This window comes from Ranitomeya imitator, chromosome 1 (genome assembly GCF_032444005.1).
Source record: "Ranitomeya imitator isolate aRanImi1 chromosome 1, aRanImi1.pri, whole genome shotgun sequence".
NCBI lineage: Eukaryota > Metazoa > Chordata > Amphibia > Anura > Dendrobatidae > Ranitomeya > Ranitomeya imitator.
In genome coordinates this window covers 1171687900-1171702799 of record NC_091282.1, presented here as the reverse complement: position 1 = coordinate 1171702799, position 14900 = coordinate 1171687900, and the positions used below count along the sequence as shown (strand labels likewise).

Sequence of the window (14900 nt, the reverse complement as noted above, 5' to 3'; positions counted from 1 at the left end):
GATGCTAACGACATTCCCTATTGGTGTAGTTGGCTGGAAATTGTGGTTTTGAACCGACTGGAGGGTTAAAATGTTGTACATCACTGCCTGGGGACAATACTACTTTTTGAACTTTCCAATGTTTTGAGTTGAAACCAACCAAATTATTTAACGACTTTTATCTCATACACTGTTCATGTTCTATTGTAACTTTTAAAAACAACTGCATCAGTATGAAAAGCCAACCCAAACAGGCAAAGTCGTCTCCTTTACATAGCGTTGGAACACAGAAATTTCACAAATGAGTATTATTTTGTTATTCAGCTTATTACTTTGCCAAAGTTAGTGGAGTTGGAATGGAAATAAAGTGATAATTACCAGTTACAATAATGAACTATGTGTGTATTGATATGATGCAACTGTGGTTTATATCGCATACATTTCACATGAATAAAGACATTCTGGGAAATTCTAAATAAAAAATATGTTCTTGTTGAGGTCCAGCTTATTGTGTTACCTCATGTAAGGTTTTACTCCATAATTTTAAAACTTTTCTTAAAGTTCTGAACGTTATTTTCCTCCACAGGAGACTAGAACAAAACTCAATCAAGGTCATTCCTCCGGGAGGTTTCTCACCATATAAAAAGCTAAGGAGAATGTAAGTAATAATTCTAAAGTAGAACATTAATGGTAGTGACAGGTATCCAAAAATATTCCCTATGAGCTTTTCACAGATGGTTGATTAGCAAATATTATGTTTTGATCGCCCAAGACATGGGTCTTCTTCTCCTGTTAATCATCTCCAACATTGTTTTATGGGTATATAATACCTCACTGTTATATTTTAATCCTGCTCTGCCCGTGTTGATGTGAGTTAGTGCTCCAATAAACGTGGCTCCATAAGTTTCTGTTAGGTGTAAATTGATGTAATTTGTCAACATTCGGAGATATATAAAAGATCAATTTATATAGCAGTTCATAAAGTAATAGTGTATTGCAGCTGGATAACCTTGTAAAGTCTTTTTCATTTCCAATACATCAGAGATCTGTAACTGCCTAATAATAGAAGAAGGCTTCATGTAAGGGAATGAAGGAAAATCGGGCCAAGAGGCAGGATACTTTTTGGTGGGGGGTGCTTTCAAACTTCACCAAGCCGAGCTAGACTTGTAGATTTGGTGAATTTGATTGTAAATGAAGATGGATAATGATAGCCTTTTTGGGTGAACTTTTATGTTTTTGTTCAAATCTAAAAACGAAAATATTCAGAATAAATTAATCTTGATTGGTCTTGAGGATGTTAACTTGGGCCAAAGAAATGGAGATCATTGTTGTCACTTGATAATATTTCAATCTGTGGTCAAGATCCAATTAATTCAGAGAAATGAATATCACTTTCCCATGCTTAAAAATTATCCTTCATTACTTTTCGTGATAATTTGTTTATGAGATTATTTAGATGAAATAGTCACAGAATCTCCAATTAGACAAGCACGAGTTTCATTTGCCAAAGTAATAATAATTTCTCAAATAATTAATAAATAATTAATAATTCAACATTGTCACATTTTTTGTTGATAACTTGAAGTTTTTTTGCAACCTTTTACTTTAGAAGAAGAACGAAGTGTGTGGTTCACTGTGATACCATAATTTGACATGGAATATCAAGATCTATCCTAAGGCTAGGGCTGTATGGAGACTTTTTGTAGTGCGACTTTTCCATATCAAGCTCCAGCTGCAGTCCACAAATATATCTGGAGTTACATGCCACTCTGTGCCCTCTTGTGGGCTACAGACGTCGCTGAGAAATTTGGAAATGTTCCAAGAAAAACTTTTTTCTGTAACTAATTTTTATTTAAAATCAGCAGAGAAATTACTATATACTATATATTCATTTTTAGTAATGTTTTATTTACTTATCTACTGGCCTTTGACTCGATCTTGAACCATGGCAACTTGATGGATGAACGCTCTGTAGGAAGATCAATCTTCTTCAAGTCTGTATAGGTCTACCAGGTTTTCTACACCATTATCTTGATAGTCTCAAGCCATCGGGTTGTTGGTCTTCCTCTTTGCCTTGTTCATGTTATTCTTCTGACCACAATGACCTCCAGTGATGGCTCTCTTCTTAAGATGTGTCCAAAGTAGGCAAGTCATAGCTTGGTGATCCTTGCTTCGAGTGACATGTCTGGCACGATTTGTTCCAAAATTGATTTGATTGTTCTTCTTCCCATCCGTTGTATTGATAACATCCTTTTCCAGCACCACATTTAGAAGGCGTCAATTCTTCGTCTGTCTTATTTCTTTATAGTCCATGTTTCACATCCGTATGTTACCACCGAGAAGACCAAAATTTTTTATACAATCTGAATTATCCATAGAGAAATAATTCTCATCATAAATAATGTTCACATACATGTTGTTTCATAAGAAGATTCAGATATTAATTATTGTGTTTCTGATTTTTTTAGAAATCTTTACCTTAGAGCCAGGTCTTATATGTTTATGTGCCGTAAACCCAAATTATTTTCCATTTACAGTGACTTGAGCAACAACCAGATATCTGAAATAGCTCCAGATGCTTTCCAAGGGCTCCGATCCCTCAACTCTCTGTAAGTATGAATGACTCTGAGACCAAATCATTTTAAATTTTTGGACACTTTTCACTAATTTTAAACTAATTTCCATCTGAACAGAATGACTGTCCGAACTCGGTGCTCGGTGTACGCTTGGCATGGTCAAATCATTCAATGCCTTTTCCCACCTACTTGGTTTCCATCTTATCTTTTCCCGTCGTCTTCCTTGATTGACATCTCTAACTTTATATATGCCAAAGAACTGGGGAAGTAGATGAAAAAGAATTAGGTGGGAAGGTGCGCTGAAATGTTTGGTCACACCACGGGTGCACCGAGCACCAGTGCTTGGTTTGAACAGTGATTTTGTGCTGATAAACTTCCTTTCCGCTATAATTTTGTAACTTTCCTATACTAAAATATCATCTTTTAGCTGACAAATAAATTCTACCCTATCTCTGCCATGAAACTGAGATCTGAGTAATGCCTGTCTGGTCAGGTTCGTAAACTGACAATAAATCAGATTCTGAGCTATGTCTTAATTCTACCATGTATTGATCGTTGTTCTCATGCTAAAAATGATTGCAGAATATTCTGATGTATTATTTATCATTGTAATACACTTAGTGAGAAAACATGAACGCACAGCAGTAAATCACACGCAGAGGACAGAGGAATGCAAATCTGCACCTACATTTGGACTTGAGAGAAATAAGATCATAAAATATTTAGTAATAACTAATTGATTAAGTTCTATGGAGAGAAAATCAAATTAAAAGCTTTCAGCAAAGGGATGCACTAATCAAAGTGAGGAATCCCAACGCCTAGACTACCATCGAAGTCGGAAAAGTTTCTAGCATAGACGAAATGTGAACCTTGATTGTAAAAACTGTAAAAGGATCCCTACTTAAAATGTGATATTAATAACAATGATGTCTTCCCTATGTAGAATTTTTTTGCCGTAAATAGAAAAAATATCAAAATACCACAATTGTGGAGTTTTAGTCAGCAAGCCTCCCAAATAAACTGCAATATAAATTAATCAAAACAATGTTGGCACACCAAATTGGTATCAATAAAATCATCAGCTCAGGGTGCAAAAAAACAAGCATTCCGACAGACTGACGAAAAAATAAAATCGTTACGGGTCTTAAAAAATGGTGAGACAACCCACAAAAATTAAAACCAAATTATTTTTCACTACTTAATAACATATATATATATATATATATATATATATATATACATACAAGTTTGGTACCTCCATAATCTTGCTGATTTGGAGAATCATTTATCCAGGTAATTTTTGCCATGCAACGAACACTGTAAAAACAATTGTGGAGTTGCAGGGTTTTTTTTTCAGCATTTCATCCAACTTGCAATTTTTTTCTCGTTCTTCACTACATTAGATGGTAAAAAAAATGGTGTAATTCAAAACTACAACTCATTCCAGAAACAGAAATAGGCTACCTACTCGTGGAAAGAAAAATATTTATGGCTCTTGGAAAAAGAGGAGGGAGGAATCCAAGTAAAAATGAAAATTGGCTGCATAGACAAGGGTTTAAAGGAAATCTTCCCCCTCCCCCCCCAGGATGTATATGACCTATTAATATACACTATTCCTACCTGTATGACTCATATTAATGGTCTTATTGTGAAGAAATGTTATGTTCTTACTTCTTTATCTTAATGATTTTTTTTTCCAGGTTCCAGGGCATGCGGCGCCTGAAAGAAATTTCTGCCTCCTATCTTCATTGCCCCACCTTTCATCAGCCCCCTCATTCATTGCCCCTCACCTTCATTGCCCTTACCCCCCATCAGTGTTAGTTACTGCCCCGAAATCCCACGCCTGCACCCTGCTCTCCCTCAGAAATACATACCTCATCCTCCCTTCTGTGGGCACTGCATTCAGGGATCTTCTGCAAAGGCGCCAGTGACTTCCGCTCCAGTGATCTCCGGTGTGCACGCCCATAAGATGCTCCTCCTACTTCCTCCCATAGTCATTGCCATGTATACATGGTTCCTAGTGATGACTGTGCAGGGAGGAAGTATTATTGGCATGCACACCGGAGGTCACAGTGACTCGCCGACAGCTACGTAGAAGATCCCTGAAAGCAGCGCCCACAGAAGGGAGGATGAAGTATTCATTGTGGAGGGCTTACAGGGTGCAGATGCAGGATTCCGAGGCCATAACTGATGCTGATGGGAGGAGGTAATATTACGAAGAACACTGGAGGCAGGGATTTCTCCAGGCACCGCACACCCCGGAGCCTAGAAGAAATCATTAGCATAAAGAAAGAATATAACATTTCTCAGCAACAAGAGCATTAATATGAGGCATACAGGTAGGACTAGTGTAACGTTTTTATTACCTGTATGCCCATATTAATAGGACATATACGTCCCAGGGGTGACAGATTCCCTTTAAAGAGTCAACACTGACTTCTAGGATCGCTACTTCCAATAAGTGGTACCAGAAACCCTGTTTTCTTTGTTGTTGAATAGGCTATTTGCACACATTTTTATGGAATGATATTGGTATATTTTATTTTGGGAATTGGAAGGGTAGGGATTTATGAAATGACTCAGTGGTAAAAATAAGCCAACTATAATTTACGACTCTGTGATGCCCATTATCTTACATTGGCACACTGTCAAAAATTAGCATTGCTGACAGGCATAATTTATGCCCTGTTATATTATATTATAGTTGCCATAAATACTCTACCCAGTTGTCTAGCAATCCATCTGATGTTCTTCACGGACCTGCGCATTAGTGAATTACTGCACGGCAGATCTCTATACGTTGCCTGCGTTCCTTAAACCGGAAAAGTCTTCGTCCGTCTAGTTTCTTGCTTGCCTTATGTCTATAGACTTCACAATGTGTGAGCATCCCCGTGCGGACAGTTATTAATATCCAGCTACCACGTGATAGGTAATAGCTTACTACGCCCAACAGCCGCACCATAAACACGAGTCACTTAGACAAATTAGCAGACATTAGCCGAGCCTCATTTTGCTTGAGGTTGATAAATTAATTCCACACGTGAATATTTGTCAAAGACTGTTTCTTCAACGCAAGAATCATTTTCCGGGTTCCTTTTTCATGACAGGTTGTTTATGTTCCCAGAACTCAGTGGAGAAAATAGGATTTGTTATAGTACAACATTCGTGAATATCTGATCCTTTAAGTAAATTTTATATCCCTTTTACATTTTACTTCTTCAATAAACAGAACTTACAGCTTCCGATACTCTCCCACACCAAGACAAGCGAAGTGGAGTCATAGTCCCTTTTTGTCTCATAAAAAAAGAGATACACTACTTCCATGTGTTACATCATCTATGAACTTGCTCATATTCCTAATATGCAAATCAGCTCTCCTCCAGGAGGAAGAAGGTCACTCATGGTAGTTAACATGTGAGTTAATGTCCGACCCATGGGTAGGTTTGATTGATATCCCTAATCAAGTTTCAGTGTTGCTAAAGGTTTCGGACACTAGCTTGCGGGTGCTCAATAGACAGTTTTCTTCCTTCAAGAGGAGAGCCAATTTGCATACTTCTTTTCCTGTAAGAACTTGGTTTCCAAGAGAATCTAAAAGCAGCATATACATTGGACGAGTGCTATTCGATTTTTTAATCGGAGAGCACTCAGACCAATGTTATTCAATAGGGCAGTGCTGATGACCGATTTATTTTCACTGACCGAATCTGTCAGGGAAAAAAAATTCAGCATGCTGCGATTTCCCTTTGAAATCGTAAGCCATTAACTCATTCAAGTCAACGGGGGCGTGGAAAACATTGGAGTACACTTAGACACTTAGACGACATCCGAGTGCAGTCCTTTTTCTGGGTATTCACTGAAGATGGAAAAATGTCATTTTCTATCTTCTCTCTGGCTCGGATCACACTGCGATTATACGAGGATCAAACTCTGATCAGAATGTAATCAGAGTGTCATTTGCACAATCGGCCCAATTTTCTTGGATGAGAGAATCTACATTCGCCTCAATGTAGCCAGAAATTAATTATTTTGGACTTATATTTCTTGAAGCAGAATATCCTTTGCAAGAACTAAATTTCCCACCCAAACACGACACATGTAAAAAGCTGTTCACTTCAAAGGAGTTGAGCCGCAGTAAAGATGTAGGAGTCTCTAAATTGACGGGCATGGCACTTTCTGTAGTTAACGTAGCATGTCTACACAAACTACTGCACCTGTAGGGTATCTGCGCACAGCATCTTTTAGACATCGGCTGTGTTTTACCAGAAGCGTCTTCTCCGACATCTTCTTGGATGCTTTTTTGCGGTGGCTTTGTCGAAATCGTCTTGTTTTTAGCATTCAATACACAAATTTCCATTCAATGTCTATGGAACTGCTGGAAAAAGTGGCGCACTATACTCTTTCTGTAGCGATCACATAGACAATGATTAAAGTGGGAGTCGATCATGCACATCTCTCCTCCTTTCAAGATGGGGCTGTGCAAAGTGATTGTTCTTGAGTTCCAGAGACTCTTCTCAGGATTTCTGTGGGTCCCACCCCCATTTAACCCCTGTGGGTAGGGGGTATCTTACATTTTTGGGAATAACCCTTCAAATTCCATAGCTGAAAAGCTAACGAGCTTTGTTTGTGGGGTGTAATGGGCCAACATGACATAGAAAGTATTAGCTCTATCGGCCAACATTTGCAAAATGATTACGGTACAAAGTTTCCTATGAAAATGGTCTTTCATTTTGACATGTGTGTGAATGGCTGACACGGGGCCATTAGATTGTGAGCCCCAACAGAATTAGATGTGTGTGCCGCACTACAGAATATGTTGAATCCATAAAGACATTCTCGCTATCATGTGATCTTCTACGGTTACCAGAAAGTAAATCCCGTGGTTCATTTTCCTGATTACTTTTCCTCTAATTGCAGGGTTCTCTACGGAAACAAAATCACAGAACTTCCCCAACGTGTTTTTGAAGGATTATTTTCATTGCAGTTACTGTGAGTATATCGTAATTTATGTTTGCAGAGGATTTTTTTTTTCTGTTTTTCCATTTACGGTACTGTCTCGGAAGTAAAAGGGTTAAATATACGTTTTTCGATAATTGAATACAAATATTTTCATTCTCCCTTTTTTTTTTTTTAACCTCGGTTACATGACGCAATGTGTTCTCATGTCAACCACCGCTGGCATCTGAACATTTGATGGATGGAAACCCAGAACATTAAAAAACCACAAATTGTCTTAATTTATACCAGAACCAGACCATTAAGCCATAAATGAGAAACACACTGTTTTCATACGCGCCAGCCTATAAATATGTGTTCTGTGTTTACCGCATGACCCTCAGTAGGTCAAATTTATCATCTAGATCAATCGGAATATTCTAAACCATTTTATTGCTTCTGTCACTTTCGGGATAACTGTAGGACAGGTTCTCAGTGCAATCTGAGGCACAGTTTTGGTCATGGGACCAAAGTCAAGTCGGTACATATTTCACAATTTTGGCACTTATGAGTGAATTGGGAAAGTTGTGAAATATTTACATTTCAGTCATGGTCTCCATTCACATGTTTGTTATGTGTCTTACATATGAATCATGATGTATTTGTAGCTAAATGCAAACTTTAATCAAGTCTTTAGGTCCCCATACATATTAGACAAACATTGGCCAAACCCGCCTGTATCAGAGAGATTGGCCAATAGTCTAATGTGTGTGAGGACGTCCTGATTTCTCACCCAACAGTTGATATCGGGGGACAGACGGATCCAGCATATCCAATTTCCCACCAGCAACCGTTTTGTTCTCTGTGAGATAACCCATCGGCAGTGGAGTCTGGCAGTGGTTCTGTCATAGAGAACAAAAGAGCACGTGGTTGAGTAAAGAGGAATCAGGAGAGATAGATGTTTGGGCTTTAAGTGGACATACCATACATATATACGTTGGCCCTGTGTGTTCGCCGACAGATATTTCTCCCAACCCCAGATGCCAAAAGTACCAGTGACCACACTGTTTAACCATATTTAGTATCAGTTCTTAGCACGTAGAAGTCAACTGAAATTGTGCAGACCAGTCTGCAGACACCATGTTGTAGAGCAGGGTGAGAAAAGATTCAATATATCTGTGTTTTCATCATCTAAACTTCTGCACTGGGATTTTTGGTCCAGAGGGCAGTCCGATCAGCTAACTTTGTATCATATGCACAGTTATAGATGGTAGTCTGTCAATCACTGATAGGCCACCCAGTGGACCAAAAATCCTAAAGTGAGCAGAGTTTTGAATGATTAAAACATGGGTTATACCAAATCTTTTCCCACAAAGTTGTATATCAGTCTACTCAGCTCCTCCAGCTCTATAACATGATGCCTGCAGATAGGACTGCATTTTCTTGGTGACAGGTTACCTTTAATTTTTATCAACTTCTAAGACTAAGTTAATCCTTAAGTCACCCAAATAAAAGTTTAATTTATTGACTGATATTGAAATATCCTGGCAAACCAAAGTGACTAATAGGCAACCCCAATGGCACCCACCATGCATAGCACTCCTTCATTCTCAGGTAATTGGTGGATCCTAGAGGTCGGACCCCACCTACTGTAATGTGATGGCATATCCTAGCCACATGCCATCATGTTACAACATTAGGAAACCTCTTTAAAGATGTATTAGGATAAATGCCCCCTTGTCCTTCCAATACCCATCCAGTTGCCTACTTATTCCGATCCGCTAATATTTGATCCTTTTGAGTTTTTCTTGTCATTCTCTTTCACATCTTTTACGATTTCACAGGTTTTTATTGTTCCACATGGTGATCTCAGATTTGTTTCTTGCGCACATGACCTGAACTCTTTACCTCCGGGCACCTATTTAATAGCTCATTGCCACATGTGGCTATTTTGTGCCCGACCTCTGATTACTCTACCTTTCCTTTTTGAAGTAATTACTGGCTTATAGCCATCATGATTAATCTTGGTCTACTGCAAACTTTTCATCAGTTTTTCTCATCTACAATATGCAGTCATAAGCTACAAGGAAAACATTTTTTTACCTGTTGAAAATCCTTCCCGTAGCACATCCAGTTTGTAACCACTTCAAAAGAAATTAGTATATCCGACAGCACCTTGGAAACTGTACAAAATGTTCTGCTTCAGCAAACAGTGTAATATAAAGTAAGCAAATGAGAGCAATAAAAGCAAACCAGCAACAGGCCAGAAACATTCCCTTCACGACAACCACGCACCCAAACCATTGTACACATACTTATGGGAATAATTTTATGCCACCCTTGTCTTGGGATGACTAGAACTAAATACATACAGTCTGTTAGGAAGGCATTTATATTATTAAAGGGATTTCCCAGACTTGGGGAAAAAAGTCTAAGGTCACTCTACGTGACTGCAGATTGCCGAGTCATGACAGCATTCAATGCACATGATATCACAATTCCCTGGTATTCCTGGTGTGACCGGGTGATCGCGTGACCACATACACAGTATATGTGATTTGTATACTTGCTTTCAAGACTAATCCTTCTTCTTGCAATTCAGTTCTATAGAGGGAAGCCAAACACATCTACTTGACACATGAACCCAAATATCCATGATTTCACTCGCTCAAGGGTTACCAAGAAAACATGATCCATGCATGTTTCACTCGCTCCAGAAATACCGGCAAATCATGACTTTTGTCCTAAACCCAGAGAATTCCTTTAATGATTTTAACTGGTGTTACCTTATGATGTTTTATGATATCAGAAAACAACTCAACATGAAATGAAAAGCTTCTTTAACCCCTTACCGGCATCGGACGTACTATACCGTCCGATGCCGGCTCCCCTGCTTTGATGCAGGGCTCCGCGGTGAGCCCGCACCAAAGCCGGGATATGTCAGCTGTTTTGAACAGCTGACATGTGCCCGTAATAGGCGCGGGCAGAATCGCGATCTGCCCGCACCTATTAACTAGTTAAATGCCGCTGTCAAACGCAGACAGCGGCATTTAACTACCGCTTCCGGCCGGGCGGCCGGAAATGACGTCATCGCCGACCCCCGTCACATGTCCGGGGGTCGGCGATGCGTCTCCATTGTAGCCATAGAGGTCCTTGAGACCTCTATGGTTACTGATTGCCCGTCGCTGTGAGCGCCACCCTGTGGTCGGCGCTCACAGCACACGTGCAATTCTGCTACATAGCAGCGATCAGCAGATCGCTGCTATGTAGCAGAGCCGATCGTGCTGTGCCTGCTTCTAGCCTCCCATGGAGGCTATTGAAGCATGGCAAAAGTTAAAAAAAAAAGTTTAAAAAAATGTGAAAAAAATAAAAAAAACATAAAAGTTTAAATCACCCCCCTTTCGCCCCAATCAAAATAAATCAATAAAAAAAATATCAAATCTACGCATATTTGGTATCGCCGCGCTCAGAATTGCCCGATCTATCAAATGAAAAAAAAGAATTAACCTGATCGCTAAACAGCGTAGCGGGAAAAAAACTCGAAACGCCAGAATTACGTTTTTTTGGTCGCCGCGACATTGCATTAAAATGCAATAACGGGCGATCAAAAGAACGTATCTGCACCGAAATGCTATCATTAAAAACGTCATCTCGGCACGCAAAAAATAAGCCCTCAACCGACCCCAGATCACGAAAAATGGAGACGCTACGAGTATCGGAAAATGGCGCAATTTTTTTTTTTTTTTTTTTTTTAGCAAAGTTTGGAATTTTTTTTCACTACTTAGATAAAAAATAACCTAGTCATGTTTGGTGTCTATGAACTCGTACTGACCTGGAGAATCATAATGGCAGGTTAGTTTTAGCATTTAGTGAACCTAGCAAAAAAGCCAAACAAAAAACCAATGTGGGATTGCACTTTTTTTGCAATTTCACCGCACTTGGAATTTTTTTCCCGTTTTCTAGTACACGACATGCTAAAACCAATGATGTCGTTCAAAAGTACAACTTGTCCTGCAAAAAATAAGCCCTCACATGGCCAAATTGACGGAAAAATAAAAAAGTTATGGCTCTGGGAAGGAGGGGAGCGAAAAACGAACACGGAAAAACGAAAAATCCCCCGGTCATGAAGGGGTTAAGAGTCCCGATCTACCTTAATCAAAACTTGTATGCTGGCTATGTACTGTATTTCTTAAGATTATCATGTTTAACACTAAACCACAAAACCACATGCAGATATATTTGTGCACTTGGGGAGCAGTTATCCTAAATTTGGGTAAATGAGTATAACACAATATTGATTTCCATAACCATCTATAGGATTTTTTCACTAGAGGAACATCAGTTTTCATCCTTACGTCCCTAATATTTCCTGATCTTTACGAAGCTCCACCTCGATTATATGGCACAGCAAATGATGGTTTCGAGAAGACAAAATGAGTTGTCTTTTAACTTTACATCTGAGTAAACACAACACAATTTGTAATTGACGTAAACTTTGATTCAACAGATTGCTCAATGCCAACAAGATAAATTGTCTGCGGGTAGGAGCCTTCCAGGATCTGCACAACCTGAATCTCCTCTCTCTGTATGACAACAAACTTCAAACCATTGCCAAAGGCACATTCGCTCCGTTGCGTGCCATTCAGACCCTGTGAGTATTTGTCTTGTTGTGGTGGTGGGGATTGTATGTATGGGAAATCAGTCTTATGTGTGATGGTTTTGTTCTAAATAATCCATCTTCTATTTTGCATTCATGGGCAAAAATAGATGCCAGGTCATTTGCGAATAACATGTTAAATCATTCTCATTCACTCCTGAAAGGCATTTGGCTCAGAACCCATTTATCTGTGATTGCCATCTGAAGTGGCTGGCGGATTATCTTCATACAAACCCTATTGAGACCAGTGGTGCCCGCTGCACTAGCCCCCGTCGACTGGCAAACAAAAGGATTGGGCAGATCAAAAGCAAGAAATTCCGCTGCTCAGGTAATTTACTTAGCTGAATTCCTTACGTGTGCCAAAAACAGTCGTCCTAGATTGCTCAACCAAGCGGCTGCTCCTTGCTCCTGAATTATTAACATTGTCGAATCTTCTCTGGTCAATATTCTTCTGACGGGGAGGAAGATATCTGTGTGTTTACTCATATTAAGGGAGGAATGTAGCACGATGCTCCAAGACTTGTGCCGTCTTCTACGTAAAGCATTGATTTGGCATTGAGAACATTTTCTAAAATTGACTTGTTCTTGGCTGCCTCCATAGAGGTTCCTAATTCACTGTTACAGAATACAACATTATCCCTATAGCTTTTTGTCTTCCTGGGCTTTAAAATCTAATTTTATAGTATTCAACATATACACACGTGGCAGAGCAAAATGTTTGACACAACTCATTGTGATATCAACATCTTCTATTAGTGGAAAGTCAGCTACACTGACAATGGATATTGGAGCATTGCCGTTAAAACTATCAATTTCCGCTAAGATTGGCCGACTCTCTCTGGACAGATGAGGTTGAGAGGGTGTGGACATGAATTGGTCATCTCATCTGGAATTTCACTGCTCAATCTTTTTTTTTTTACGGAAGATAACCAGAAGCATAGTTGTCTGAAATCCAGCTTAAGGCCCCCATACATAAGAAGCTAATATTGGCCAAATATCAATACAGTGTCAGCTGACAAGGGATAGAGGATCCAACATGCCAAATTTCAACAGCCAGTTTTTTGTTCTCCCTGGAAATAAGTCACAGACATAGGGAACACAGTAGCGTTGGGCCAACCTGAGCATTCATGTGTATAGAGAAATTGGGATCGATAGCTGTCATCTGAACAGTCTTTCGTCTAACAGCTAGTAAAAATTAGTGCCTTGTCTCCCACCACAACATTTATAACAAATGCACATTCGGAAGAATCAAGCATACTTATGTATGGAACGGTTAGGACTAATAGTTGGTAGCCAATAAGCATTTGGCCAGCAGTTGTTTAAAGATTAATTTCATCACCCTTTTTGTGTTTGGCCTCCAGAGTATCCACTAATGGAAGAGGTCAGGGACCAAATGGGGATCGAACATGGTAGACACCCATGGCTGCACCCTGTTCTGCTGAATAGACGTACATGCTTGAACTAGTGGGATAATGCTTATGGGGAAGCCAAAGAGAATACCCGCCTGTCAAACAAGCATTCAGCTACATGTCTTCTATGTAGGGATAGCTTTATTATTATAGAGCAGAAACAGTCCCGTCCTAGACAAATGAATTGGCGACCAAGTTCTGCGACATTTGTCTCCTCCATAACATAAAATGCATCATTGAAAAGCACAGTCAAAATCATGAAAATAAATGAATATATCGAGAAAGGTTCGCATAAGCAGAAATTAATCAAGAGGCAGACACTTGGAAGGCCACCTCCTATGTCGTTCCTGCTTTACAACCTATACATATATTCTTGTCATATGGCTTCCAGCTGTGCAGGTGTCTCAGATTTTACTACTTTTTAGAATTCAGGCTTAAACAGCAGTAGAGAGTTGTTTTATCGTTTGTGTCCCGGAGCCATTTCTGACCAGATGTGTGTTCTTGTTACATCGCCATTCAGATTTTATTTTACATTAGGTTTGCTTCTTTTTACATTTTGATTATGACCAATAAGTGTCACCTGTCTTCAGTTCAGATGCAACTTTCTATTTTGTTTTTCTTTTTTTTTTCTTCTTGAATATGTAGCTAAAGAGCAATATTTCATCCCAGGTAGGTTTCAAGCTGAAGTAGACTTATCCTTATCGTGCCTTATCAGATTAGGTCTTGCATGTACCCTTACGGATGATAGCTGCCTACATGCATGGAGCTCCTTGTCTGTTTTTCCTTAGTGAATTTCCTACAGAGAGCCCAATATTAGTTATGTTTTATATTGTGTTTTGTGCTCTTGTTATGTGTTTTCAGGTAAAATGATAAAAACTTGAAAATTTTCAAAAATAGTTGGTAGTTTCATAGAGAAAGTCTAAACTGATAGATGTAGCTCAGATCGGCCCATGACACACAACTACCAAAGACACACTGGGCGCAATGCATCATGACCGGCGTTCTTCACGCCGATCTTGATGAGGGTTCCTGCTGGAACCAGACGCTCCTGATTCATGAAGATCGCATACATCTCTTCGTGATTCAAAAGCATCAGACGAGCATTGTGCACCTCTGTGCGTTCCTCACAATAAATCCTACTCCAGCCCTTGTTGAAGTAAGATTTATGGTGTAGTGAACTCCATCACTTGTCATGAATTTGAGTTGTGGTTGTCATGCCACCATACCATCACAGCTGTGCCCATTTTACCAGAGCTGGGATTAACGTCAAAACTCACAAAATGTTGGCATGACTCAGAGTTGTGCCTAAATTTTGCAACTTTTCAAAGCTTTTACAGCAAATTTCTA

The 14900-nt window shown here is 39.3% G+C and overlaps 1 protein-coding gene across 2 annotated transcripts in view; it reads left to right on the top strand.

The window, feature by feature from the left end:
• SLIT2 (slit guidance ligand 2) overlaps positions 1–14900 on the top strand; it is a 391877-nt gene that overhangs the window by 305571 nt on the left and 71406 nt on the right. For both annotated transcript variants that reach the window (XM_069744688.1, XM_069744689.1), the window contains exons 10-14: positions 566–637; positions 2517–2588; positions 7470–7541; positions 11995–12138; positions 12309–12472. In XM_069744688.1, the coding sequence (XP_069600789.1) occupies positions 566–637; positions 2517–2588; positions 7470–7541; positions 11995–12138; positions 12309–12472 (524 nt within the window). The remainder of the gene's footprint in view (positions 1–565; positions 638–2516; positions 2589–7469; positions 7542–11994; positions 12139–12308; positions 12473–14900) is intronic.